The sequence below is a fragment of the Dermatophagoides pteronyssinus genome, unplaced genomic scaffold, assembly GCF_027571235.1.
Source record: "Dermatophagoides pteronyssinus isolate colony J.1.1.1.1 unplaced genomic scaffold, Derpt_VIB-CSIC_2022.12 sq0014, whole genome shotgun sequence".
NCBI classification, from domain to species: Eukaryota; Metazoa; Arthropoda; class Arachnida; order Sarcoptiformes; family Pyroglyphidae; genus Dermatophagoides; species Dermatophagoides pteronyssinus.
In genome coordinates, this window is record NW_027461538.1 from 55236 (window position 1) to 83232 (window position 27997).

Genomic DNA, 27997 nt, shown 5'->3' on the forward strand with positions numbered 1-27997 from the left:
ATAGTAGAAGAATCACGAATCCATTCTATAATCGGTTATAAATAACTAATGTGAATTCAGTTCTCTCTCACTCTGTAGCTAAATTTTTTGGGTAAATATTTGATGGGCAGAATGAAAAAAAAGGCTGAAAAATTCAATTAAATTTTCAAGTTTAAGGTGTTTATGTGTGAAAAAATTGTTTGTTTGTTGTTGTACAAACGATTGATTTGAATTCAAAATTGTTTTCAATCAAGATTAGAATATGATAATAAATTTTTGTTTTCTTTCTAATTCTTATCATTCGATTGATATTTGTGATTGTATAACACGTGTAGAGCAGAAAAAAAAGTAGTAGAAAAGAAACTGTTTGATGATGATGGTGTTGATTTTTTTCCATTTTTTATGAATCAAATTAAAAAACGATTATCGACACGTGTGTGTGTGTGTTATACATGGATGAATGAATGAGAATGAATATTAAAAAAAACCCACAGAAAATAAAAACAACAGGAAGGAAGATTGAGTGAAAAGCTTAGTTTTGAAAATAAAAATCTTTTCTTGATTCAATCGATGAATGAATAAGAATAATAAAACAATCGATTTACCTAATCATATAAACCAAAATCAAAGATGAGTTTTTTCAGAAGAAGAAAAAACTGCTACATTTTTTTCAAACAAACAATTCGACACGTGCAAAATTGGCAGTAAAAAACATATTAAAATTAAAACTAACGGTGCTTTACGCTAACCCGATTTCAGTTTGAAGATAATAGGATTGCAATGTTTGTATTTAGTCTTTTTTTTTTGTCAAAACACAAACAATAATGATCGAAAAATGATAATCGAAAAACGATTCTCTTAGAATTGATAAATCTTATGTATTTTCAAATGGCAATTATTATTCATAATGTTTTTTTTTTTAAATAAGCCAATAAGAACTGCAAAAGTGGATATAATTTTTTTTTTTTGAAATTTGCTCAAATCAATCACAATTGTCATGATTTTTTTGTCGATCTCTTTCTCTTTTGATGATGATACTATCAATTGAAAATTCCATTTCCAAAAATCATCGATTAGATCAATGTTTTAAGCCGATTTTTTTTATTTCACTTATTACTTTTTCTCCATAGCTATTAGAAAGTGTTTAGAGCAGTGATTCTCAACCAGTGTGCCGCGGCACTTTGGTGTGCCGCGAAATTCTGAAAATGCAACTGTTATATATTTAAAAATTCTAAAATTGTGCCGCGACAACAAAAAGGTTGAGAATCACTGGTTTAGAGAATGTTAACACACAATAATTGCTGTTGTAATAACGACCAGTTACCAACAAAAAAAAGTAAAAATAACATTATTTTTGCGTTATCTCATTTTTCCAGATACTTTTTTTTTTTTTTTTTTGCTTTTTTTTTCTTGGTCATGGTTCAATTGGATCGACTTCAATTTTATTTCACATCATCATCACTTTTTTGTTTGCCTGGCTGAATTTGAATTATCCAACTGTATATCGTCATTTAAATAGTTTTTTATCATTCAATTTGATAAAACTCCACCCCTTTTTTCAATTTGTCCAATCACAATTGATTTGGAAAAAAAATTTAGCCACACCTTTTTCAACACTGTAAGCTTATCGGAGGAGGTGTTTATACATCCAAACAAAAATAAAAAGTAAACCAATTTTTTTTTCGGGTTACCGTATCAAGATGGCAGCACTATATGGATGTCTGAGGAAAAATCGACAATATTTTCCCCTTAAATGTTGGCTTACCTGGCTGAATTTTTTTGAAAAAATTTGCAAAAAAAAAAAAGAAAAAAATTCAATTATGATAATAATATTTTATTTTAACTTTATATTTTTGAAATGGAAAATCTTTATTTTTCCGTTTTGTTTTTGTTGCAAAAAAATGATAATGATGATGATGATGATGACAATGATGATGGTGAGAAAATTGTGTGTGTGTTTTGTATGATAGAGAGAGACAAAAGGAAAAAAAAGAGAGAAAATGTTTTAAAGAAACAAATTGATGTTTCAATTTGTTTGGTTTGTTACCGAGAGAAAATGTTGTTGAATTTCAATATTTTTTTGTACAAATACAAAATCATCATCATCATCATCGTCGTCAAAGAAGAAGAATGAAAAATAATGAAATGAAATGGAAATGAAGAAAAAAGGAAAAAACACAAACAAACAAACAAACAAGAATCTTATGAATCGAATGATAATGAAATGAGGAATATTCGCTCTCGTTGTGTGTGTATAATGTCTCTGGGTTTTTCTTTTGTTTATCCAAATGGATATTAAAGAATTTTTTTTCAGTTTTTAATAAGAATAATAAGAATTCGATAATGTTTTTTGTTTTGTTTGAGAAATCATATATGCAAAGAGCAATGATGATGATGATGATGATGATTGATGAAAAAATGAAAAATGAAAATGATAATGATGATGACAACAAAAGATGAATAAAATTGCAAATGTTTGTTTGTTTGTTTGGTTACATTTTCAATGTATATATTGTATGTATGACATTGACAATTAAGATGCTGCAAGAAAATTTTTTCATAATTTTAAATAAGATTTTTTTTCGTTTGTTAAAAATATAAATTAAAATAATTAATAAAATTGAAAGAAATTTACAAGAAATCTTCATTCATTCATATTCCGCGTATTCAATAGATTTTCATTCTGTGTGTGTGTGTGTGTGTGTATGTCGGTTGCTTTGGATCAAAATAGGTAAAATTAAAATAAAATGAGCTAAGTGAGAAACAAAATATGTTTTATAAGAAAGACAAAACAAAGTTGATAATGATGATAGACACACACACACACACACAAGAAGAAATTATTTTAAAAAAAGAAAGAATTCAACAAAATTAATAAAAAATAAATAAATTATTGATCAACACTATGTGTGAAATTGAAAGTAAAAATTGAAAATTAAAATAAAATAAAAATTGGAACAGCGTGTGTGTGTCTGTGATACAAGGAAAAATACAAATTCATCATCATCATCATTTAATTAAGAAAAAACAAAAAAAAAAAAAAAGAAAATAATTTCTACCGAATCACACACACACACAAAATGATAAATCCATGATACTAATCATCGTATACGGGTAAAAAACAATGAAGATAATTGGTGTGTGTGTGTGTGTGAAAAAATCAATCAATAAGATGGGTAATCATATTTTTGTTTTGATGAAAAATCCGATGATGATGATGATGAATAAGAATTTTTGTTTTTTAGTTAAAAAATGCATCTTTTTTTTATTTCAAATAAAAACATTGAAGAAAAGTTTCCCGGTTTTAACGCGTTGATTTTTGTTTGTTCAATTTAAAAAACGTTTCTCTTGGAATGCAACATTAAACCATAAAATGATTAGAATTTGATTGCAATATATAAAAAATTGCTTCTTTTTTTTGCAAATGATGATGATAATATGATGTAATTTTGAGATGAGATTTGTTTTTTTTTTTGGTGTGGTAAAGGTCATTTTGTTTGTGTATGTGTGATGCGATAAAATTGATGAGAATGAGAAAGTAAAAGAATCGCAATAAGTAATAAAATTATGCATTTTTTGTATCGGGTTTTGTTTTGTTTTGAACGTATTTGTTGCTTTTGTCAAACAGTGATGATCAATATTGGTTGGTTCGATTTGAAAATGTTGATGATGATAAAAGGAAAAAATGGGATACAAAGGATGTTGATGTTATGATGAAAATGATGATGATGATGATGATTATACAGTTTTTTGAATTATAATTATAATTTGTTTTTTTTAAGTTGTGGTTTTGTAATTTATGTCGTTTGTTTTTCATTTTATTAATTTTTGTTTGTTTTTTTTCATTGCATAAAAAAATCCTGATGATCGGTTGGTGTTTCTTTTTCAAACCTTTTTGCTTCTTCTTGCATTGTTTCTTTTATTTTTAATATAGCCGCAGATTCATTTTGATCCTATGATTTTAAACAAAAATTTTTGGATTTATAGTTTTAAAGTTTTTCAGAAAATTTCTTACATTTTCTTGTCCATATCCTGCTATATCATAACCGATTGGTGGTCCACTATCTTCTCTAGGCGTTCCCGGTCCATTTGCCGGTGAACTTTTCATTCCATCCATACCATCACCAGGATTTGACATTCCATTCATTACTGGTGGTACCATATCACCACCCATTGGACCTATTGGACCATCTGGACCACCAGGTGCCATTGAAAATTGCTAATTATTTCGAAAAATAATATTAAAATTCGGATTTCGGATATTTCAAAGTAATTTTTCAATAACTTACCCCTGGTCCAACTGGTTTCATCATCGAATACATTCCATCACCACCGGAACCAGTGGAATCTTTAACGAATAAACAAAAACCATTGATAAAAAAAATCCAATCTCAATTGATAGACAATAACTAACCTCTTCCACCAGGATTCGGTGTACCCATTCTATGACTGGCAGGAGAATATGGCCCTGATGAACCTTGAGGACTTGGCATAATTGGCGTTCCAGGTCCAGGACCAGAACCAGAACCAGGAGGTCCCTGAAAAATGATAAAAAATATTGTTTTTATATGCTCGAACTATTATGATTAAAAAAAAAGTATAAAACATACTGCATAATGATTGCTTGGTGAAGCTGATGAGTAATTCATATTAGATGTATTTGGTTGTTGCCATGGTCTACCACCACCTGGTGGCATACCCATACCAGGAGGCATTGGTCCACCTGGTCCTGGTCCAGGACCCATTGAGCTAGGTGGTGGTCTCATTCCTCCATATCCACCTGGTGCCATTGGACCCATTGGTTGACCTCTAGGGTGATTTAGGCGAGGATTCATTGAATTCATACCACCGGGACCTTGAATAATTTCCAATGAAATATAAAATAAAAGAAAGATTAAAAAAATCATTAGATAAATCGAATGTAAAAACTTTCAAAACATCTATATAATGAATGAAAAAAGGAAATTTACCTGGTTGCCAACCAACAAAATCACCTTCACCTTTATTATATTGTTGTTGTTTTTTTTGGAACAAAAGGAAATGAAAGAATGGAAAAAGAGATTTTACAAAAAATAAAAACAAAAAATTACAATACAAATAAAACAGACAAGTTACAACAACAATGATGATGATTATGGGGGAAAAAAAAGACGTGCAATATTTTTGGATTTTACAAAAACAAAATTAATCGATTGTTTACCTTGTCTTGATGGATCCATATTGTTCGGCATCAAAGGCTGTCCGGGTACACCTCCAGATGGCTAGAATAATGAAGATTTTCGATTAGATTTTTTTTTATTTCAATTAAAAAAAAACAAAAATTACATTAAAATCCACTTGTTGAGGCATACGAACACCACCTGGTCCTCTTGGACCACCGGGTGGATATCTTGGAGACATAAATTGATTTTGCATCATTTGACTATGTGGAGGTGGTGGTTGAGAATGTGGGGACGGCTGTGATACAGGTTGTTGTGATGGCGAAGGTCGCATATGTGAATTCGTAAAGGTTAATTTTCAAATTAAAAAAAATTCAGATTAATTTAAATGAAAAACAAGGGAAAAAAAATCAAATTTACCGTAAAAAAGCCTGCTGGAGGCATTGGTCCACCGGGCATTCCTTCATTTGTTGGTATTTGATTTAGTGGACTTGGTGCTGTTGGATTCTATTAATTTTTTAAAATAAATCATTTGAACATCAAATACAAATCAATTTTTATTGAAACAAAAATTTTTCAAAATTCTGAATTTGTTATAACCATAATAACTAATGATAAGGGTATCAAACAAAAACAAAAACTACAAGCAGTAACGCTTTGTCTAAGCAAAAATTAGTTCAATTTAATCAACATTTTTATTTTGTTTTTGTTTCTCATTATCTTTCCATTATAATGATGTTGTTTATATGTTTACTATCCATGCTAAAGTCGATCATTTTCCAAAAAAAAGGGTTAATGAACGACCGGTAAGCGAAAAAAAATACCGGTATAGGTCGATCATTTGTTATATACTGAAACAACAAATGTCCAATGTCATTTTTGTTTCTAGATTTTCCTATCAATGAACCATTCATATAATTATCACCAAAAGTTTAAAAAAAACAAAAATCCAAAAACCCATCTCATAGGGTTATATAGAGGAGATGTTTTATCTTTTGAAAAAAAACGTTATATCAACAAAAAAAAAGACACAGAAGCTAACGAATAAAGCGATCATCATCATCATTGTGATAATAATAATAATTGTCGCTTCTTGAAATAGGAAAGAAAAAGAAGAGAATCCTACAGGAGACACAATAACAGAGATAAAGGGAAAAAATAAGTAAGCAAGAGTTGTTGTGAACAACAACACATCTCGGCCAAACCGCCAGAAATAAAGATGAAAAAAAAGGTTTTTTGTTCATTTAAGTTAAAATAGGAAGAAAAAAAACAAGTCTTTCAGGTTATTGTTGTATATTTGACTGACTGGCTGGCTGGTTGAATTTGTTGTTTTTTTCCATCATTTATTTTCAGGTAATCTATACAAATAATGGTTTTAACTTGTTGTTGTTATTATCGGCTATCAGAGTTCAAATAAAAACTATGACCCAAGATGAAAAAAAAACGAAGAACAAAGGTCGTGACCATTATCACCAAACAAACAAATAAAGAATTTAACCTGAATATATCAGGGGTTCATCGTTTTTGCTACGGATGAATAAATTGTTGTAAAAAATTCAACAACAATATCCAATATTTTTTTTAACCGGCTATTTTAACCTAACTGATTTATAAACTGAAAAAAATGATAACATATTAAACACAAGTTGAGTTGAATAAAGGAAAAACATCAAAAAAAGAATTGATTTAAAGCAAAGTAAAATTGTGAATAGAAACACCGAAAGAAAGAAAGAAAGTAAGGAAAAAACTTACATGGCCAGCAATTCCATTGACAGTATATCCCGAATTGACAAATCCCTATTGAGTGAAATAATAATCAAGATGAAATGAAAGAAGAAGAAACAAGAATAGCATATAGATAGATAGTAAGAAAGTAAAAAAAATGAACAAAGATATTCAAAAATAGAATGCAAAGATAAAAGAGTAACGGTAACCAACGGGTATGATGGTTGTCAATTTAATTAAAAAATCCAAATTTAAATTTAAAAAAAAAAATCATTTAAAAGAAAGAATATTCCGGGAAAACGGAATGAATAAAGAATATTCATGATTTACAGGTGTGTGTGTGTGTGTAAATGATATTCATCGATTTCTTTTTCTGGTTACTACACAGAATTCATTCATTTAATTTTGGCAATCAAAAAAAAAAAAAAAAAAATTAATGCAAAATTTTTGGACCTTATCATCATCATCATCATCAAAAGAGATGCCAACTTTGATCCTGGCAGGCATTAGCAACAACAACCTGGATTCTTGGATTCTACACACACACACAGCAACAACATAAGCAGCAACAAAAAAAAAAAGAAAAGAAACCACAATCATACAGAAAAAACAACCAGAAATAAGGTACTCTACCATCAACAAAAAAAAAAAAAAAAAAAAAAAAAATACCGTACGCAAACAGACTATACAATTCTAAACCAAACAAAGACAAACATGGGGCCCTCAGCGAAAAGTTTAAATTGTAAATGCGCGCGCCAGTTTTTTTTTTTTTTTGCTATTCCATTTTCGTTAATGCATCTACGTTTATTCAATGGAATTTCTTTCCAACGATATTTATGATGATGATGATGATGATGATGTAAAAGAAGTGGATATGGAAATGAAATGGAATGATATTTATTTCTGGTTCCTTATACAAACATGTTTTTATGAAACATTTTTTCGTTTGAAAAACAAAATTTTTCCCTTAAAAAAATGTAAATGTTGTCAACACACTGTTGTTGTTCATATTTGCAAAAAATGACAACCAAAAAAATTCAAGGTAAAATCAAATGAACCAAACAAAACAAAACAAAACAAAACAATTAACGAAAAAACAAGAACAAGAACTTACATAATCATGAAAAGCTTTGGCTTCACTAGAGTGTTCACAAGTATCACGCCGTTCGGGAGCTGCACAATAAAGATCCCAGAAAACACTATAGGTGTGGGGGAAGAGAAGAAGAAAATTTGAATCATAACGAAATGTGACTTGGATTTTTCAAGCTGATATAACTTACCACCACCAAGAATGTAAAAATCCAGGCGGTTCGCCTAATGTTATATTTTTTTCCCATCGTATCTTTTGATTTTTGGAAATGAAAAATGAAAAAAAATTCATAAAAATTAGAAATTAAAGTTTTAATTAAAAATTATAGCTTTCAGGTTTTCAAAACTAACCTCTGATAAAAAAGTTTGCGCAGCTTTTTGAGCTCCCACGTGTAGTAAATATTCGTATACGTAGAGTGCTAACCTGTGTTTTAAAAAGAAAATAAAATTAGAAATTTTTAAAAATCTTTTTCCGTAAAAACAAAAGAAAAGAATATTCGTTACTTACTTTTCACGCGCCTGGGCATCAGAAGGAACGGTCGTGCCTTTCCCCTTGGCATACATGACCTTAACGTTTGGCTTTATTTTGAAAACATTTAACGGTAAACGAAAGAGAAAAGCAAAAAATCACCAGATTAATTTATGAAAATTTAAAAAAACAAAAAATTGTTTCGATTCGAAATCAATTTGGAACCGAAAAATGCAAAGGAAATAATTTAAATGATGATGATCCTCAGGTTGGTTGGTTTTTGATTTTTAATGATGATCACCATCATTTTATCAAGTTTTTTTGTTAATAATCAATTAAATTTCTATGTCGTTGATCTGCAATAATAACAACAACAAGAAGAAGAAGGTAAGCTTCTGTTTGTTTTGGTTTTGTCTATCTAAATAGTTGTTGAATGATGACAATGATTTCCATCAAAAAAAAAAAAAAAAACAGAAACGATAATGGTGACGATGACAACGATTTAATCACTGATGATGACGGTAGTAGATGATGAATACACAGGAATCAAAAAAAGAAAATTTCACTAGAATTGATGGCAATGATTAATTTTAAAAGCCGAAACCAACCAATAACAAAAAAAATTGTTATCACAAATCATTCATCATCAACCAATTGGGTTAAAATAGAAGAGACAAAACAAAAACAAAAAACAAAATCCAAATCAATGACGATTGTTTAATTTATTCGTTGATTTGGTTTTGGTTTGATTGTTGGATGATGACGAAAATCAAGAACACCAAAACCAGAAAACAAAAAAAAAATATGACACACTTGTTACTATGGTATTTTGTTTTTTTCTCCGGCTTATAAATAGCAATTGTTTTTCGTTTTTGGAATTTTTTTGTTTGTCATTTTTTTTTCAATTGTATATATTTATACTAGGTTATAGTCAATAATCAATCAAATATACTGCGATTGAGAGAGGGAAAACAAAAACAAAACAAAAATCTATCATCATTGAATGGAATTAGAAAATCCGGAAATGGAAATTTGATAAATGTTTTTTTTCGTTTTGTTCTTGAACTTGAACTAATTATTGAAGGAAAAGGAAAGGAAAATCAAAATTGATTTGAAATCCAAAAAAGATATTTTAGAAAATCTTCGAGAAATTCTTTTCAACTTTCTTAAAATGATTTTAAAAGAAAATTTGAATTTTCAAAAACATGTCATCTATGAATGTATTCATTGTGATTAACGAGTATGCGTACATCAAATCGAATGTATTCGACTGATTGTCATTCAGTTATTTTTTCCATTCACACATTCGTAATTTGGAAATTGTCTTGTTTGTAAACTTCAGTTTTTTTTTAAAAAATTAAATTTTTAAAATAATCAATCGAAGAAGAAGAATCAAAACAATCAAAAAAAAAAAAGAAAATTTAAAAATGGTAAGTTGGTTTATTCATCATTCATTTACCTGTCATTAATTTTATAAATAAATAAAATCCATTAAAATAAATAAAAAAGTTGAAAAAAAAAGTTATAAGATCTGTTTGTTGTATTCGAATATTTGATTTTTATTAGTGTTCAGTAATGATGAAATGTTTGTTGAAAGATTTTGAAATGAAGAAAGTGTTGTTGAATTGATGATTTTTTTTTGTTTTTCTTTGTTGAATTATAGAATCAAATAACAGATCAAGATGAAATATCAAACAAAATTGATGATGATAATGATGAAATATCAACAACAGAAACAACAACAACAACAAAAACAATTGAAACAACAAAAACAATAATGGTGAAAACAACAACAATAATGAAAAGACCAATAAAATGGTCAGAATTTTCACTATCAGCTGATACTTTGGTAAGAATTTCGAAAAAAATTCACTTTAATGATGATGAACAATGTCAAAATCAATACTGTTCAAACAAACAACAACAACAACAACAAAAATGTCAAGATGAAACAACGTGGTTGAAAAAGTTTATCATTTCAAACAAAATGATGATGATGAAGAAGATGAATTCGAATACTATTGATGATTGTCAATTGTCATCGGTAAGTTATATGTCAAATTGTAGAAAAATTCTTTCACTTTATTATTATTTTTTTTTTTTGAATGGAGTATATACTTTATAGTCGAGATATGAATGTTGATTATAAATGAAATAGATATTGTGGTTTATTTTGTGAAGAATTTTTTTTATTTTGTCATCCAAACACACTTACACTATTGTGAATCAATGAAATTTTTCAGAATACATACACCATACATCACATACATACATACATAGATTCATAAATAATACAAACAACTTTTAACTCGGTTTTGGATTGGAACAAATACAAACATACACACACACACACACAAAAAAACATTACCACCAGCAGCAATAGAACATTATTATTCTTTCTTCTTTTTTTTTTTGCTTTATCTTTATGTATGCGAATGTGTTGGTGAAGATTGGTATATTTTATTCTTTGTGTGTGTGTGTTTGTGTTTGTATTGAATAATTTTGTTTCAAGAATCCGAATCGGGATTTTCGGTTCGTATCGTTTTTTTTCACTTGTATTGTATTGTTTCTGTATGGGTATACTGTCTGTGTGTATGTATATGTGTCGGTTTTTTTTCGTATTGTAAAAATTGTATTTTTTTTCTCTCGTTCTCTCTATCTCTTGTTTGGTTTACAGTAAAAAAAGTGTATGTATTCGGTAGATTCGCATTTGCGTGAATCTTATTTTTTTGCTATCATTTTCTCTTTTGGTTTCGGTAGTAGTAGTGGTTATGTGGTGGCCATAATAACCAATGGATCATGATGATGGAAAAAAAACAGAGAGAATAATAGGATAGATGTATAATATTGATATAGTGGTTCCAGAAGGAACAAAAACAAAATAGAATAGAATAATAGTAGTGGTATTTATGTTTCTGCTATGATCATTGAATTATCAGGAATAGTGGTAGTGGTGGTGGTTGATTCCATTGTGTTCGAACATGTGGAACATGGTTATTATCCTTATAATATTTTTTTCATGTTATCCTGGGTTGAATCCTTTTTATATGTGTGTATGTGGTAGTAGTATTGATTTTAGTTGAAAAAACTTATCATAATACAATAGTTGTAGTAGTATCGAATAATATAGATTTACAGATTAAAGTAGTGGTATGTGAAATTAATGGAATTTTTTTTCAGAATTTTTCCATTCGTGTATAGAATATTCTGAAATATTTTTCCATTTAAAATACACACTCTCTATTTTTTTTGTTTGGCCGAATGGTTTATATGGCCTCTGTATTGTAATATTTTTTTTTTTGATTTGAACTTGCGCTTTGGTGATCGACCGATCATTCTTATTTTTTTTTTTTGGATTTAGATGTAAAGATCTCTTCGTTTTGTTGTGTAATGTGTGTGATGATGAAGATGAGAAATGAACAAAACGAAACAAGATGAGAGAGCGACTGCTTCACAAAATACTCTTGATTCTGACATTTTCTCAAATTGTAGGTTTTTTTTATATTCAAGTTATTTGCCTTTGTGAAATAAACGCGTATCCATGCCATCGTTGTTGTTGTTGTAATGAGAGCATACTAAAATGCCATATTATATGCGAATATGTTTGGTTTGTGTGTGTTTGTGTATTTGGTTATTTTGGAGTTCGGTTCAACCAGATCCTATAGGATATATGCGCTTGCAATTTTTTTTTGTTGAATCGCACAATCGATAAAAAGATGACAGAAAAAAATAGCTATCAAAGCGACAATGGCGGTAGCATCATTATTTTTTTTGACACATGCGTATTTGTAAATGAAAAAAAATAACCGAGGGAGAGAGGATCTCCGTTTTCTTTTTCCTATTTTTTTTTCTTTGGTGAATCGCAAAAGTGTGTTGTTTTTTTTTGGATAACATTAAAAAAATAGTCGAGAGAGAGATTGCCAACAAGGATGAAAAAACAATCAAGGTTTCTGCTGCCGCTGCTGCTGCACCTCTTACCACTGTATTCCTGATATAGTGGTTGTTGATGATAAAAAAAAGGAACACTTTCAGTATCAAATATTTGTATAATTCAAAAAAAAAAAAAATTATCTTTTGTTCCAAAGATTCATATTACAGATTCTCAAGAATTTGATTTGTGATAGAAATCTATTTTTTTAAATGTTTAAAGCAAAATTTTGGAATATTATTCGGAATAATCCATCCGGTTTTCCAGTACAAATTTAGCTTATAAGAATTTTATTCGAGTTTTCACTGTATATCCATTGGATCGACTCCACCGATTCCATTAGTGTGAAAGAAAGAACAACAAACCAAACCAAACAAAACAAAACAAAAAAAATATTAAAATGTCGAAACGATGAATGAATGAATGAATGAGAGAAAAACAACAGCACAAAACAAAACAAAAATCTATTGGAATGGTCCATTGTTAACCAATGATTATGGGTTAGTATCGCATATATCATGCCTAAAAAAAACACGGTGTGATCATATAAAATCATCACCACCACCGTCATCATCATCATCATAAACCAGAAAACCAACAACAACAAGAACAGTAAACTATATTGAACCACTTTATTGCGCGCCAAATTTTTTTTTCTTTCACTTTAGACTATATTAGAGATATCTGTATATTGGATGAAAGAATTTTCGATCATTTGTAATGATGTTGGTGTTTGTCTGTAATTTTTTTTTCTGGTTAGAAATCACCACTCCACACAATCATATTCGCTTTTATTCGTGTTTTTTTTGTGTAATTTTTTTTTCTGTAACGTTGATGATGATGATGAGAGAGAGAAAAAAAGCTAAAAACCAGTTGTTGGCTGGTTTTTTTATTTTTTCATTCACTGAGCAGCTTTTTTTTTCTGTCAATATTATTTCGGTTCGATTCGTTTGGTGGTGGTGGTTGGTTCGGGAGGTTGGCCGGTTGGCTGGTGGACGAATCCATTTTCAAGTTGTTTTTTTTCTCTCTCTTTTCGATTCGAATTCATAGGAATCAGGGAGGGCAAGCGAAAATGATGATGATCATCATCATCATGGTTTCAATGATAATGATGATGATGGTAAGGTTGTGGCTATTTTTTCAGTGATACAGTGGTACCTCGGTTAACGAACACCTCGGTTAACGAAATTTTCGGTTAACGACGATGGGTCAGGAGAAAAAATTACCTCAGTTAACGATGATTTTTTCGGTTAACGACGATTTAAAAAAATCAATTTTTTGATTTTTTTGCGTATAATTTATTATAAATATTTGATTTTTTCAACAAAGACAACATCCTACTTATGAGAATTGATATCTAATCAAGAAATTTCATGAAAATTACAAGTTCCAAATATAATAATCGCTAGCCGAAAATGATTCTTTTTGGTTGAACAAATCTGAATTCCCTTATTCAGCTATGATTACTAACGATTCAAAATTCGCTTGCTTAACGATGATCACTGACAAATCCAAATTTACTAACCAAGCAATGATCACTGAAAAATCCAAATTTCCTAACCAAGCAATGATCACTGAAAAATCCAAATTCACTTGCTTAACGATGGTCACTAACAAATCAAAATTTGCTAACCAAGCAATGATCACTGAAAAATCAAAATTTGCTAACCAAGCAATGATCACTGAAAAATCCAAATTTCCTAACCAAGCAATGATCACTGAAAAATCCAAATTCACTTGCTTAACGATGGTCACTAACAAATCAAAATTTGCTAACCAAGCAATGATCACTGAAAAATCCAAATTTCCTAACCAAGCAATGATCACTGAAAAATCCAAATTTCCTAACCAAGCAATGATCACTGAAAAATCCAAATTTCCTAACCAAGCAATGATCACTGAAAAATCCAAATTCACTTGCTTAACGATGGTCACTAACAAATCAAAATTTGCTAACCAAGCAATGATCACTGAAAAATCAAAATTTGCTAACCAAGCAATGATCACTGAAAAATCCAAATTTCCTAACCAAGCAATGATCACTGAAAAATCCAAATTTCCTAACCAAGCAATGATCACTGAAAAATCCAAATTCACTTGCTTAACGATGGTCACTAACAAATCAAAATTTGCTAACCAAGCAATGATCACTGAAAAATCCAAATTTCCTAACCAAGCAATGATCACTGAAAAATCCAAATTTCCTAACCAAGCAATGATCACTGAAAAATCCAAATTTCCTAACCAAGCAATGATCACTGAAAAATCCAAATTCACTTGCTTAACGATGGTCACTAACAAATCAAAATTTGCTAACCAAGCAATGATCACTGAAAAATCCAAATTTCCTAACCAAGCAATGATCACTGAAAAATCCAAATTCACTTGCTTAACGATGGTCACTAACAAATCAAAATTTGCTAACCAAGCAATGATCACTGAAAAATCCAAATTTCCTAACCAAGCAATGATCACTGAAAAATCCAAATTCACTTGCTTAACGATGGTCACTAACAAATCAAAATTTGCTAACCAAGCAATGATCACTGAAAAATCCAAATTTCCTAACCAAGCAATGATCACTGAAAAATCCAAATTTCCTAACCAAGCAATGATCACTGAAAAATCCAAATTCATTTTCTAAACAATTTCAACTAAGTAACGAATTCAAATTCATAAACGAAACAAGTCCAACAAAGAATGAAAAGTTTAACAAATCTTATCGATCAAGGAATAAAATTCGATTGGTTATCAAAAAGTGCTATGGGAGAATATGGTTCATTTTTGAAAGATTTCGGATTTGAATAAGAAAACAATTTCCTGGGTTTGAATGGATTTAAAATTTGCAAAATTTCATTTTGAATTCAATCGTTTTGAACGAATTGAATCGTTATAAACACGTGAATTTGAATTCTTTACTGGCCATTGTTGGAATGGTTAAACAAGTGAATTTTGGATTTTTCAGTGATCATTGCTTGGTTAGTGAATTTTGATTTGTTAGTGACCATCGTTAAGCAAGTGAATTTGGATTTGTCAGAGAACATTGCTTCGTTAGTGAATTTGGATTTTTTAGTGATGATCTTTAAGCAAGTGAATTCGGATTCGTTAGTGATGATCTTCGAACAAGTGAATTTGGATTTTTTTAGTGATGATCTTCAAACAAATGAATTTGGATTTTTTAGTGACCATCGTTAGACAATCTAAAACATATTGCAACTCTTTTTTGAGAAAAAAAGGTAAAGAATTATGACAGTGAAGCAAACTTTTAAGGGAAGTGGGACATTTTTCATTTTTATCACCGAAAAGTGATGATTTCCGTTATCAGATCCAGTCTATGGATTAGCCTAGATAAGAACGAATTCAAAAATAATCAGTTTATTATGATTACATGGCTTTTTTCGAGAATTTAAGGTGATAATAGGAAATCAAGGTCTGAGGTCGGATCAATTTTATCCGCTCTCCATTGAAACCTATGGAAAATCGTACCTCGGTTAACGAACATTTCGGTTAACGACGGTTTTTCAGGACCCGATCATCGTCGTTAACCGAGGTACCACTGTAGTTTTGTTTTTTTTTTGGTGGATTCATACGTATGTCATTTTTTGTTTTGTCGAATTACACAAGTCATTATTCCTGCACTCAGAAAAATGAAGGGCGGAGAAGAAGCATAGATAATAGTTATGGTGAATCACGGACATAATTTGCAAATACATGTACAGCCGAAGTAGCGTTTTTGGAAGCATAGAAATTAGTAACCGTGTAGTGTAAAATCGTCTGTTTTTCATGCATCGATGTTTTCGATGCATCGATGAATCGCCCGTCATCACGTGATTGTGACGACGGGCGATTCATCGATTGTTTCGATATTTTTTTGAATTGATCCAGTACCTCGATTGTTTTTGGAATTTCACTTAAATTTTATTTAAATTTTATAATTTGAATAAAATAAATTAAAAATATAAATTAAAAATTAAAATCACAAGTCCCAAATTGATAAAACGATCCAATTAAGCGCTGGAATGTGATGGAAGAGAGCCGGAGAATTTACAGCCATTGATGTCAATTAACTAATTTACATCCATTTTGATCATCTTCACTCGATTACCAATGTTCACTTTCATGATAATTGGACGATTTGACAATTTTGATGGATGGACGATAATATTTTGTCAACAAAGAGAATAAATACGAATTTTTGTTGATTGAAACTTGATTGATTGTCATTTGTTCGGGATGATCCATCGATGATCTTCAATGCGGATAATAATTATCATGAGATCAAGATATGAAAATACAAAAAAAGAATTAGAATCATTGTTGTTGAAAATATTAAGAATTTACCGTTTATTCAATTGTCATTGATTGGGAATGATCCATGGATGATGGTCAATGTCGAGTTATCACCAGGTCGGAATATGAAAATGCAAAAAAAAAGAATTAGATTTAATGTTATCAAGGATATTTAGAAGTAATTTACCGTTTATTCAATTGTCATTGATTGGGAATGATCCACCGCTGATCGTCAATGTTGAGTTATCATCAAGTCGAGACATAAAAATGCAAAAAAAGAATTAAAATCAATGTTGTTGAAAATATTAAGAAGTAATTTACCGTTTATTCAATTGTCATTGATTGGGAATGATCCACCGATGATCGTCAATGTTGAGTTATCATCAAGTCGAGACATAAAAATGCAAAAAAAGAATTAAAATCAATGTTGTTGAAAATATTAAGAAGTAATTTACCGTTTATTCAATTGTCATTGATTGGGAATGATCCACCGATGATCGTCAATGTTGAGTTATCATCAAGTCGAGACATAAAAATGCAAAAAAAGAATTAAAATCAATGTTGTTGAAAATATTAAGAAGTAATTTACCGTTTATTCAATTGATCGGGAATGATCCATCGATGATCATTAATATCGAGTTATCACCAGATCGGAATATGAAAATGCAAAAATTTAACTGAAATTCACATAAATTTTTTTGTTACTTAACTTGAAATCATGAATGTGATCAAAATTTTTGAATCTTAAAATTGCCACAAACGAAAATAAATGAAGACAAATGTCGCCATGAATTACCATTTCATTATAAAAGTTTGGTTGAACATCCAGAAATATATTAATTCTGTTTTTGAAACGTCAAAATTCTTGATTAATTTCTTTATTTTTGATTTTAAGAAAACTTATTTCAAAATTTACACTCGAAAATGAGCAACGTTTACTTACAACCGTTTTCTCCAATATAAACATTCTTAATGTAAACATTCTCACTTATTCGAACTGAAATTGACAACGGTCCTTCGAATTCGAATTCGAATCCGCCAATTTTTTTTAACCCTTCATATAGTCTGTTACATTTTTTCAAATATTGCAATCAAAATGGATACATTTTTAAATTAATTCATTTTTTAAAATAAAGTAATGAAATAATCTTGATAAAACAAATTTTAATCATTAAAATTTGGAAAAGAAATTACATAAGATAATAAACAAAATAATAAAAATATCAAACAGAAACGATGTTAAGACCAGAACGGACATTAGAAAAATCCATTTTCAAATTACGTGATAAAATCGTTAAATTATCGGCTTAATTCGTCAAAGTTGATGATTTTCATTCCTCTTGATAATCCATCCATCGGTTAATATCTATCTTGATATGAAACAAAATATGGGAAATGATTAGCTTCAATTTTATCAAGAAAATTAATAATTACCGAAACGATTCAAGAATCACCAGTAGAATTTTAAAAAATCATGCGTTCATTCTTGTATTCAGGCTATTAAATGAGCAAGTCTGGCCGAAAACATTGAACCTTTGGATCACCTTTCATTGATTTGATTCGTTGTTTCATCAGATGAATCCAAAGGTCCAACGCATTGACCAGACGACTTCAACAACACAGCCTGGCCAAAGTTTGGACCAAGTTAGGAAAAAAGAGTTAAGAGAATATGTTTTTTTGGTTTTTTTTTGGTTTTTTAATTTTTTTTTTTTGTTTTTTTTTTGGTTTTTTATTTTTTTTTTGTTTTTTTTTGGTTTTTTATTTTTTTTTTTGTTTTTTTTTAAATTTTTTTATAATGAAAATTTCAAAAAAATTGAAAATATACTTACGAATAACCCAAGAACATGAAAATAGAGATGTACCCCAAAGTTGAAGAAAGAACCCGAAGAAATAGAGAAATATACTGAAAGATGGAACCCAAAAAAACTGAAAACGATGGAGCCAGAAGAAAGATAGAACCCAACAAAACCGAAAACGATGGAGCCAGAAGAAAGATAGAAACCAACAAAAAACCGAAAACCAGGTGGAGAAAAGATGGATCAACAACCGAAAACCAAAGTCAAAACTATTTCATCATCGAATAGTTGACGAAATAGAGTCCCTGGTCTTTGAATAAGTAAGAATTCAAGTGAGATAAACCTGATAAAGATTGTTCGCAAGAATCCGAACTTAATTTTACCTTGTGGACATTGATTTCGCTGTTACGGTCAGTAACAGTCCACAATCTCCCCCTAACAAAAGTTTCCGAATTTCGAACGACAAATTGGCGAGCTTCGATAAAAGAATTATTGTCGCTCAATAAAATTCGTAGAATTCTACGGCCTAATGGAAACGGAAAATCAAGCGACGACAAAGTACCTTCAACAGGAACACTTTGATCGCGATTCCACAAAAATGGCTGTGCCATTTGATTTCGCTTAGAAAGCGAACAAGGCACATTCAAAAAATTTTTCGAAGTGCATAATAATTTTTTGAGATAAGAATGAAAGCGCTCATACTTATCTGTGCTAAAACGCGATAGCGTGCCATAGAATTCAGTCAATTCAGGATAATGACTGATGAAATGGACTTTAGGGGTATTCAGTCTCATTTCATGGCACAAACGAATAAATTCCCTAACTGCTGACCTTAATTCGCTAATGCATGGCGCGGAAGGCGAGTAAACAAAGAATATTACTTTCCTAAGATGAAAGTAAATAGCGTAATCCGATGGATTTTCCGTCATTTCAGGAAATAGTTCCACTAGGCGGACCGCTAACTCAATTCTTTGCCAACCCTTACCTCGAATTTTAATTAACCTATCTTGAAAATTAATACCTATTTTGCCATTTACCCAAATTTTAAATGAACTAAACCTACTCCTAACCCTATCTAACCCTAATTTGGCCTTGAGAATCTCAAAAGATTTACTAATAATCAAAGGAACAACGCCCTCAGCTAGATCATGAAAAATATCAGCTGGAGCAATCTGAAAAACATTGATCCCTAATTTGTCGAAAGCTGGTCGACAAGTAATTCCAAAAGGACTAATGTAGTGCTCGTTGGAGAGGACCAAGTTCAACTCCTTTTGATACGATCCATAAGATCTATGGATCGTATCAAAAGTAGTTTTATTATCATTAAGCGAGGACAATTGCGAATGTTGTATCCCACAATGCCGGCAGGCGAAGGCAGGTCCAAACGATCGACGAAGTCCTAGCAATTCTGCGACAGATAGATTATCGCCGAGAATGTGGGATAAACAAACTGGTACCTGTATGCTTTGACCATTCAAATCATACATGATACCTTCCCTAATCAATTTCAGAAGGTCACCCGATAAGGGACTCATGATGTCCAAAAGTGATTGACTTGAAGTTTTCAAGTCATTTGGACACCAAATCATCAGAAGATGAACATCCCTTTTCTTGGAAGTGAACTTCCTGTTATTGATATCAAGATAAAGTACATACACCTTGTACTTTCTTGATGATTCCCTAAGAGGATTACATATCCCGAATTCATCTCCATAAATCATCAGACGAAGTTTACCATGAAACCCATTGTTTCGAACGTAAGGACTTACGTTTTTGGTATTCTCTTGTCTGATGATATGAACTAAATCATTATTCAGGACATATTTAGTTAGAATTTCCCTAATCGGAATATAATAATAAGACTTTCTATTATCCAAATAGAAAGCCTTAGGCTGGATATACCTGGCATCCATCATAGCAAACTTTTCTTGAAGAAAAGAAGAATCCGCCATCCGTGTTAAATAATACCGAAGATCAGGATTACTTAACGTTGAAGCATAAGTTGGAATCGAATTATGTAATCCAGGAATAGTAGCGTTAAACAAGACTCGACTCTCAATGAACTTCTGGCACCAAGAATTGAATATAGCGTAATCCGAATCTGACAAAGTATTCCTTACCTTGATCAAAAAGTCGCAGTCGACGCGGTCACTGCTTATAAAATGAACATCATCTTCAGGTTCTTCTCCTGGTTCTACTTCAGGTTCAAATTCAAAATCAAATTCAGGTTGAAATTCTGGATCGAATACAGGTTCTCCTTCATCGATAATGAGGACATCGGAATCTTCATCGACAGATTCATCATCGATGGAATCAAAAACCATTAAAGAATCGGGTTCTTTAACTTGGGGCTCGACGGAATGAAGCGAAGGCTCTTCTTCATTCAAAATTTCCAAGTCAATGGCTGAAGTAGATGGTTCAACATCCACCGCCGGATGGTCTTGGTCTCGATTGTCATCATGATAAAGATCAGAATGAACTGATTTCACATGTAGATACATGGACGAATGACTTGTAAAAATTTGTTCACAACATCTTACCGTCTTAATTTCTCCGCTTTTCATTGCCGATAAAGATTTAATCACCGGATGATGTTTGTCGAATCTTCGCCTATGTTTCAACTAGAAAAAGACATTAGTGATAAAATACGATTAAAAGTTAAAGTTTACCTTTGGTAAATTCGAAAGAAGACAATTCCCCCGATTGTAATAAGATTCCAACGAGTCTTTATCTTCGGATGAAATATCACTTGAATTTAACAATTTTTCCACTTTGGCTTGTATGGCCCTAAATTGTAAATCGTCGATGTTGTACGATCCATACGATTTGACAAAGGTTTCCACTTTCCCAATTAAATCCTTGTAGAAATCAATAAAAAATTCAGAAAGAATATTCACACCAAATGTCCACCCATAGAGTTTTTCCATCAAACGTCGAAGCCTTTCATTGGATGCTTGTTTTGACATTGTTGAGAAATATATGTATTATTTATGAAAATTATTTATTGAATGATACTTTTAAGTCACAAATTAATATACAACAAACAAAATAAATTTTCATTGAATTTCACTGATGATCAGGCGTTGTTGTGGCCAAAATAATCAGTTAGATCTCTTAGTGTCAGCTTCACTCCAAAAAATGCGTACCATTTGGCGGTTCTCCCAGGCCTTAAATATGATTTTCTATTTCTTGGCCGTTGTCGTTAATCATCATCTTGTCCTTAATCAAGCGGTCTATTTGATCTTTACCACTTGTCCTGCCTTAAACCATTGATGACAATATAGTTTTTTTTATTGCGATGGTTTATTCCTTCTTGGACATTTGTTTTCTTTTATTAAAGCAATACCGTGACAATCCTCTTTGTAATTCGTCATGACTGATCGTCAATTGCCATTTCTCAGTCACTCCTTTCTTTTCGGCAGGGTCCTTTAATCATCGTTGATTTTTCCCTTTTTTAGGCTTGTTTATGGTTCCTTAATTCCATAAAACCATAAAACACCATCCAATTCCTAAGATTGCCGACTAACTCTTGGTCCCACGCCATTCATTTTCTTATGCCATCGTGCATTTATTACCATCATTAAGGATTGCCATCCATAAACTGCAATTCCTCGTTAAGCCCTTTCTGTCGCCATTTGTTTGCTTTATGCCATTCGTTTGTCTGATGATCTATATAATAAACACGAGAAGCGAAGCTTCTCGAGAGTGTCGTGCACAAAAAAAATGAAGGGCAAGAGAAATGTGTTAGGAAATTTTTAATACACAAATGTGATAGAAAGGGTCTGCAGAAAAAGTCAATGTGCGCAGCAGCTTGCGCAACATGAATTGCCTCGGGATAGAAACAATTGTTAACGCTTAGGCCCCGGTCTCATTGTTATGGGACCGCGGCCTTAGAGAAAAATTGTGGCTTGCAAAAAAATCTCAATAGGAAAAAATAGCCAAAAAAATGGAAATATTCAAATATAATTTAAATTTGGTTTAAGCAGGTTAGGTTAGGTTTGTGCAATTAGGTTTTCCGGGAGGAACTAACTAAAGCGCCAATATTTTTGGCTGTTTTTGGCGATTTTCTCCACTATTTTTCTTGGACCGATTTTCGGTGAGACCCGAAACAAATGGATAGAAAACCAATAAATAATTGGATCGAATCCTAAAAGAACAAAACTTCAGCCAAAGATTTGGGCGATGGGCGGCGTAGCCGCTCATCTGCCAGAATCTACGGGCTGAAGCAAGTGTGCGTGCTGCTGGCCGAAGGCCGGCAACACACACTTGTCTTATTAATAAACACGAGAAGCGAAGCTTCTCGAGAGTGTCGTGCACAAAAAAATGAAGGGCAAGAGAAATGTGTTAGGAAATTTTTAATACACAAATGTGATAGAAAGGGTCTGCAGAAAAAGTCAATGTGCGCAACAGTCTGCGCAACACGAATTGCCTCGGGATAGAAACAATTGTTAACGCTTAGGCCCCGGTCTCATTGCAATGGGACCGCGGCCTTAGAGAAAATTGTGGTTTGCAAAAAATCTCAATAGGAAAAATAGCCAAAAAGTGGAAATATTCAAATATAATTTAAATTTGGTTTAAGCAGGTTAGGTTAGGTTTGTGCAATTAGGTTTTCCAGGAGGAACTAACTAAAGCGCCAATATTTGTGGCTATTTTTGGCGATTTTCTCCACTAGCGGTATTTTTTTGACCAATTTTCGGTTAGACCCGAAACAAATAAATAGTTGGATCGATCGCAAAAGAACAAAACTTCAGCCAAAGATTTGGGAGATGGGCGGCGTAGCCGCTCATCTGCCAGAATCTACGGGCTGAAGCAAGTGTGCGTGCTGCTGGCCAAAGGCCAGCAACACACACTCTGTTAAAGATAAAAGAGAACCGATCGGTAGATCACACGGGTCCATCCATGGTCGTCGGTCCGGTCCTTTAGGACATCACATATATCTGAGAAGAAAAATATAATTGATTAAAATATTGATGATTAATAAAAGTTAGGTGTAAAATGAAAGTCAAGCGGATTCGATTTTGGGAATAATTATTTTTTTCGATATAAATTATTGAAAAAATGTGATTCCGTTCAAGTGCTGAAAGTACATCAAAGCAATTGTTTCAACTTTTAAAGTGTAAATCGCACAATCGAATGCATACAACATCATCATCATCAGTGGTAGAGGAATCCAAAAATTTTTTGCATGTGCCGCTACTTCTTAAAATGGGGAAAAAATTGGGGTCATTTTTCTCAGTGTGTGTATATAATGTAGTGGTGTGTATGGGATACCACTACCACCACCACCCTTAGGATTCTTTTTCTTTATTCTTGATAGTTTTGCGATAAATCCGCTTATAGGTTCCAGAATCGGTAGAATTTTATTTTTTCTCTTTGTGTATGAGAGCACAAGATAGGATCACCTATGGTTGTGTGTTTTTTTTTCTTTTTTTCACTTTACACTGTTATTCTCATTCTATCGGAAATTATTCTTTTGGTTATTTTTTTTCACTTGAATATATTTTTTTCTTCGTCTTCGGTCCCATAATATTGCTTTTGTGTTGAATATTATTTTGGATTTTTTTATTTGGTTTTGAATTCAGTTTTTTTTTCTTGCATGGTTTGGTTGAATGGTTTTTTTTCATCTTCTCTGTCATTCTTGTTTTCTTTCTATAGGCGCCGCTATATGATTTTTTAGATTAAAACAGGATTGATCACTTTGTATTCCAAATTTTGATTCGAATATATTTATTTATGAACAAGTGTGTGTTGCCGGCCTTCGGCCAGCAGCACGCATACTTGTTTCAGCCCGTAGATTCTGGCAGATGAGCGGCTACGCCGCCCATCGCCCAAATCTTTGGCTGAAGTTTTGTTCTTTGGGTATACCCAATAGACCATATATGGTCTGATCTAATGTGACCGCGGCCATTTCGTGTTGCGCACAAAGTTGCGCACATTGACTTTTTCTGCAGACATTTTTTTCAGCGGAATTTCAGGGACCGACATTTCATCCTACTCATTTACATGCATTTTTTTCTGTCATTTCGTCCTACTCATTTACATGCATTTTTTTCTGTCATTTCGTCCTACTCATTTACATGTAAAAAAAAGCTTCACCAAATTTTTTTATTAATAAGATAAGACTAGCATTGCAAGCCATTGGCCATTGGCTTCGTCCACTAAGTGGACGAAGTCTAGCTTAGTCATAAGGCCAAGTCCAATGCAAGCCAGCCATTTGTTTATGTAAAAAATCAAAAGATCCTTATAAATAAAAAATGCAAGCCATCCATTTTTCGAGCATGCGCATTGAAATAGAAAAAAGTGTTTCGTCTCAGCCAGCCAGCCAGCCAGCCAGCCAGTCAGTGTTTTACTTTTTTATGTTATTAGATATTGGTCAATAGCTAAGACGCGTTGACAAAAGAAATTCGGAAAAAAACAGAAAAAAAAGATGATCAGGAATTTCTACAGAATCAATAAACACATGCGTATAATATTTTGGGCACGTGGATTTTTTTTAAATTTTAAAAAACGTTTTTTTTCGCTTTTCAAAATGGTTTTTACCGTTGAAAAGAAAACAATAATTATCATTGAATGTTAATGGATGATAACTCTTTCTTTCAATGATGAATTTTTTCATTGCAATCGAATGATGCGACTCACCTTTTTTTTTGTTTTATTTGTCGCATCGATAATTGAAGGTTGTCAATTTTCTGTTTGTTTATTGTTTTTGAAAAAAAATTGTTAAACAAAAAAAAACAAAATTCATCTGGGTGGATTTTGTTGTGAAAAATTCAAACGGATGTAGGAATTTCCACTTCATTTTCTGTCAAATAAATCAATCTATAGCGACATCTAATGATTTAGATTGGAATTTTGTTTCCATCAATTTTTAAGAATTCAAATCAGCTGATAAGTTTCATGCTCACTTATATTTTCAATTCTCTCAACTGCCATTTGATTGTTATTGATTGAATTGAATCAAGAAAAATTGTTGTTGATGATAATGATGAATTCTGAAGGTGATTTTAATCAAAATAATGATGATGATGATGATGATGGAGTTGATAATCCGATCTTAAATGAACCAAAATCAAATGATGATGAAGATGATGATAATATAGAAACAAAATGTTATCGTCGTATATTGAATGCAACCGATATGGAAATGTGGATTCATTCGGAAGCATATCGTGATTATTTAAATTTCATTAAATTATTAAATGAATTTGCCAAAGGTGTACATAATCGAAAATTTCAATCACGTGATGAAGTTAATGATGAATATCTTTGTAATGTAATAAGATTACTTGATAATCTTGGTGAACTTTGTGATCAAATTGAACCGATTAATGATGATAAAAATCAAAGGTTAGCTTCATTTTTTTTAATCATTCATTGTTGTTCATAGTTTGGCATTGTTTTTTTTGTTCATTGTCATTAGATTCGGTAATAAAGCTTATCGTATATGGTTTGATGAAATGTTATCAAATATTCGTAATGAATTAGTCAATATTTTTGGTCATGAATATGGTTCAGAATTATCATATTATCTGGCCGATTCATTTGGTAATAAAGTTCGAATCGATTATGGAACTGGACATGAAATGTGTTTCATTATATTCTTGATGGGCATCTATAAACTTGTTTTAATACCAAATGCACTTGAAAAATCTGATGGTGAAACATTATCACGACAGATTTTTCAATCATTTAGTCATCAATTATTGAATATTTTTGCATTAACTTATATGCCCTTAGTACGAAAAATACAGTTACGTTATTGTCTTGAACCGGCCGGTTCACATGGTGTTTTTTCATTGGATGATTTTCAATTTTTACCATTTTATTTTGGTTCAGCACAACTGATTGATCATCCTACTATTGATCCAGGTTCATTTCCACAGGCAAATATTGCCAATCAATATCAAAATGAATATATTTTTCATTCAGCTGTAAATTTTATACATCAGGTGAAAAAAGGTCCATTTGCTGAACATTCAAATCAATTATGGAATATAAGTGGTGTACAAGATTGGTCAAAAATTAATAGTGGTCTTTTTAAAATGTATTGTAAAGAATATCTACCTAAATTTCAAATTGTTCAACATTTAGTATTTGGACCAAAAATTTTAATTTGGAAACGTTTATCAAAATGATTTGAAAAATTATCATTATCATCATCATTTTGAATTTAAACTTTCTTATGCACATTCTCAAACGATTTTTTTCGTCACCAACAAACTAATCTAGTTTTTTTTTCCTTTCATTCGTTTTGTTCCTGTTATTGTCAAAATTTGTCATTAGACATCCTTAATAAAAGAAAACGAAGAAGAACAGCAGCAATTTTTTCTTTGTAAAACACTCTACAGGTGGCTTGGTGATGATCAACCATTATGTGGTGATGATCATGATAACGATACCATCACCATTAAATCAACATCAAATAATCGTACATTGTATAAATTTGAATATCATATTATTTTCAATGTTAATTATCAAGCACCTGTTCTATATTTTTACATCTGTGATCAAGGTTTGTTTTTTTTTGAATAAAATATGAACAAAAGCAAAAAACATTAACACTTTTGGTTTTTCATCGTTTTTTGTTTTTTTCTGGCTAAAAATAAAAAAATACAGATGGCAGATCAGTTTCATTAGAATGGTTATGGAATCGTTTACCAAATTTTCATTCAAAAAATCAACAAAAAAACAACATTAACATTGATGAAATTTATCAATCATTTGGCCGTATAATAACACAAACGGTAAATATGATTTTTTTTTGAATGTTTTAAAAACAATTTGTTTTTCAATTACAATATTTTTTGTTTTGTTTTGTTTCCGGTCTTTCGGTATTGTCAAACAACAAAAAAAAAGAATCATCCAATATTTGGTCATGTTGTATTCATGATACATCCATGTCAAACAACAACATTGATGGGACAAGTACTTTCATGTAAACATTGTTGTTTGAATCAATGTGATTCACAATCGATTTTTGATGATGATAATTGTCAACAACAGTCATCATCATCACCAACAACAAATGAAGATCAACATTGTACATATTTAATCACATGGCTTAGTTCATTAGCATCATATATTGGTTTACCAATGTCATTAAACTATGGTAAAATATTATGTTAGTAATCTTTATGTTATTATTATTGATTTGATTTGATTTGCTTTTTTGATTGATTTGTGTTCTCACCATATCTAATACATATTTTTATCATTTTTTTTCTCTGTTTGTTTGTTTTATGTAATTTTTATTATTAATATTTCTGTTATCATCGTATAAAAAAAAGAGAAAGAAAAACCAGGTAATCCACATAAGTGTGTGTTATCGATTAGTTTATTATAATAACATCCTAATCAAACATTTTATTTGATTGGTTTTCTATAAATTAATAATTAATGTTTATTGTCAAAAATGGATTAGTTGTTGTTGAATTGATTGATCAATAAAAATTTAATTTGATTTGATAAAATCAAAATTATGATTCTTCGATTAATTTTTTTTGATGCGGCGCGTCTTTTGTTGAAAATACCGGAATAAAATTCTGGCTGTTTTTTTTTCTCA

General features: G+C 31.0%; 4 protein-coding genes and 2 long non-coding RNA genes across 9 annotated transcripts; 2 read left to right on the top strand and 4 right to left on the bottom strand.

Moving 5' to 3' along the window:
- Window positions 1-1792: 1792 nt before the first annotated feature.
- On the bottom strand, window positions 1793-10090 carry Ssdp (Sequence-specific single-stranded DNA-binding protein). 3 transcript variants are annotated; one of them, XM_075822014.1, is made up of 15 exons: window positions 9881-10090; window positions 8461-8531; window positions 8304-8376; window positions 8144-8205; window positions 7978-8062; window positions 6891-6935; window positions 5559-5645; window positions 5305-5481; window positions 5180-5240; window positions 4950-4979; window positions 4590-4834; window positions 4394-4517; window positions 4269-4327; window positions 3995-4198; window positions 1793-3932 (listed from the first exon to the last, which is right to left on the bottom strand). In XM_075822014.1, exons 2-15 carry the CDS (start codon window positions 8514-8516, stop codon window positions 3822-3824), a joined length of 1419 nt encoding a protein of 472 aa, XP_075678129.1. In that variant the 5' UTR covers window positions 8517-8531; window positions 9881-10090; the 3' UTR covers window positions 1793-3821. The 3 variants fall into 3 exon arrangements, with proteins under 3 accessions (XP_075678129.1, XP_075678130.1, XP_075678131.1); XM_075822015.1 differs by lacking the exon at window positions 6891-6935; XM_075822016.1 differs by lacking the exon at window positions 4950-4979.
- On the top strand, window positions 9733-27833 carry Atg10 (Autophagy-related 10). Of its 2 annotated transcripts, none has more exons than XM_027342517.2 (6): window positions 9733-9851; window positions 10085-10465; window positions 26719-26947; window positions 27052-27179; window positions 27292-27544; window positions 27723-27833. In XM_027342517.2, the coding sequence occupies exons 1-6, from the start codon at window positions 9849-9851 to the stop codon at window positions 27776-27778; spliced, it is 1050 nt and encodes a 349-aa protein (XP_027198318.2). In that variant the 5' UTR covers window positions 9733-9848; the 3' UTR covers window positions 27779-27833. The 2 variants fall into 2 exon arrangements, with proteins under 2 accessions (XP_027198318.2, XP_027198333.2); XM_027342532.2 differs by having other exon boundaries at window positions 9734-9851; window positions 27292-27556; window positions 27723-27804.
- On the bottom strand, window positions 16333-17546 carry LOC142645522 (uncharacterized). Its single transcript, XR_012846648.1, has 3 exons — window positions 16961-17546; window positions 16691-16864; window positions 16333-16598 (listed from the first exon to the last, which is right to left on the bottom strand). It is a non-coding gene; the product is annotated as an uncharacterized LOC142645522 (long non-coding RNA).
- On the bottom strand, window positions 17784-18305 carry LOC142645531 (uncharacterized). The gene is made up of 2 exons (XR_012846651.1): window positions 18074-18305; window positions 17784-18005 (listed from the first exon to the last, which is right to left on the bottom strand). It is a non-coding gene; the product is annotated as an uncharacterized LOC142645531 (long non-coding RNA).
- LOC142644806 (uncharacterized) lies at window positions 18430-23515 on the bottom strand. Its single transcript, XM_075821961.1, has 4 exons — window positions 21105-23515; window positions 20556-21056; window positions 20338-20498; window positions 18430-18565 (listed from the first exon to the last, which is right to left on the bottom strand). Exons 1-4 carry the CDS (start codon window positions 21399-21401, stop codon window positions 18430-18432), a joined length of 1095 nt encoding a protein of 364 aa, XP_075678076.1. The 5' UTR covers window positions 21402-23515.
- LOC113792597 (serine/threonine-protein phosphatase 2A activator-like) lies at window positions 25348-26725 on the top strand. Its single transcript, XM_027342508.2, has 2 exons — window positions 25348-25782; window positions 25856-26725. Exons 1-2 carry the CDS (start codon window positions 25412-25414, stop codon window positions 26568-26570), a joined length of 1086 nt encoding a protein of 361 aa, XP_027198309.1. The 5' UTR covers window positions 25348-25411; the 3' UTR covers window positions 26571-26725.
- Window positions 27834-27997: the final 164 nt, after the last annotated feature.

Coding starts and splice junctions, on each gene's coding strand:
- LOC113792597 (XM_027342508.2), top strand. CDS start 25,412: ATGATAATGATGAATTCTGAAGGTGATTTTAATCAAAATAATGATGAT. Junction 25,783..25,855: donor AATGATGATAAAAATCAAAG/GTTAGCTTCATT, acceptor CATTGTCATTAG/ATTCGGTAATAAAGCTTATC.
- LOC142644806 (XM_075821961.1), bottom strand. CDS start 21,401: ATGTCAAAACAAGCATCCAATGAAAGGCTTCGACGTTTGATGGAAAAA. Junction 21,057..21,104: donor TTCTTTCGAATTTACCAAAG/GTAAACTTTAAC, acceptor GTCTTTTTCTAG/TTGAAACATAGGCGAAGATT. Junction 18,566..20,337: donor TTTGCTATGATGGATGCCAG/GTATATCCAGCC, acceptor CATCGTTTTCAG/TTTTTTTGGGTTCCATCTTT.
- Atg10 (XM_027342517.2), top strand. Junction 26,948..27,051: donor TTTTTACATCTGTGATCAAG/GTTTGTTTTTTT, acceptor AAAAAAATACAG/ATGGCAGATCAGTTTCATTA. Junction 27,180..27,291: donor GCCGTATAATAACACAAACG/GTAAATATGATT, acceptor ACAAAAAAAAAG/AATCATCCAATATTTGGTCA.
- Ssdp (XM_075822014.1), bottom strand. CDS start 8,516: ATGTATGCCAAGGGGAAAGGCACGACCGTTCCTTCTGATGCCCAGGCG. Junction 4,199..4,268: donor TGAAACCAGTTGGACCAGGG/GTAAGTTATTGA, acceptor CGAAATAATTAG/CAATTTTCAATGGCACCTGG. Junction 3,933..3,994: donor CAGGATATGGACAAGAAAAT/GTAAGAAATTTT, acceptor TTAAAATCATAG/GATCAAAATGAATCTGCGGC.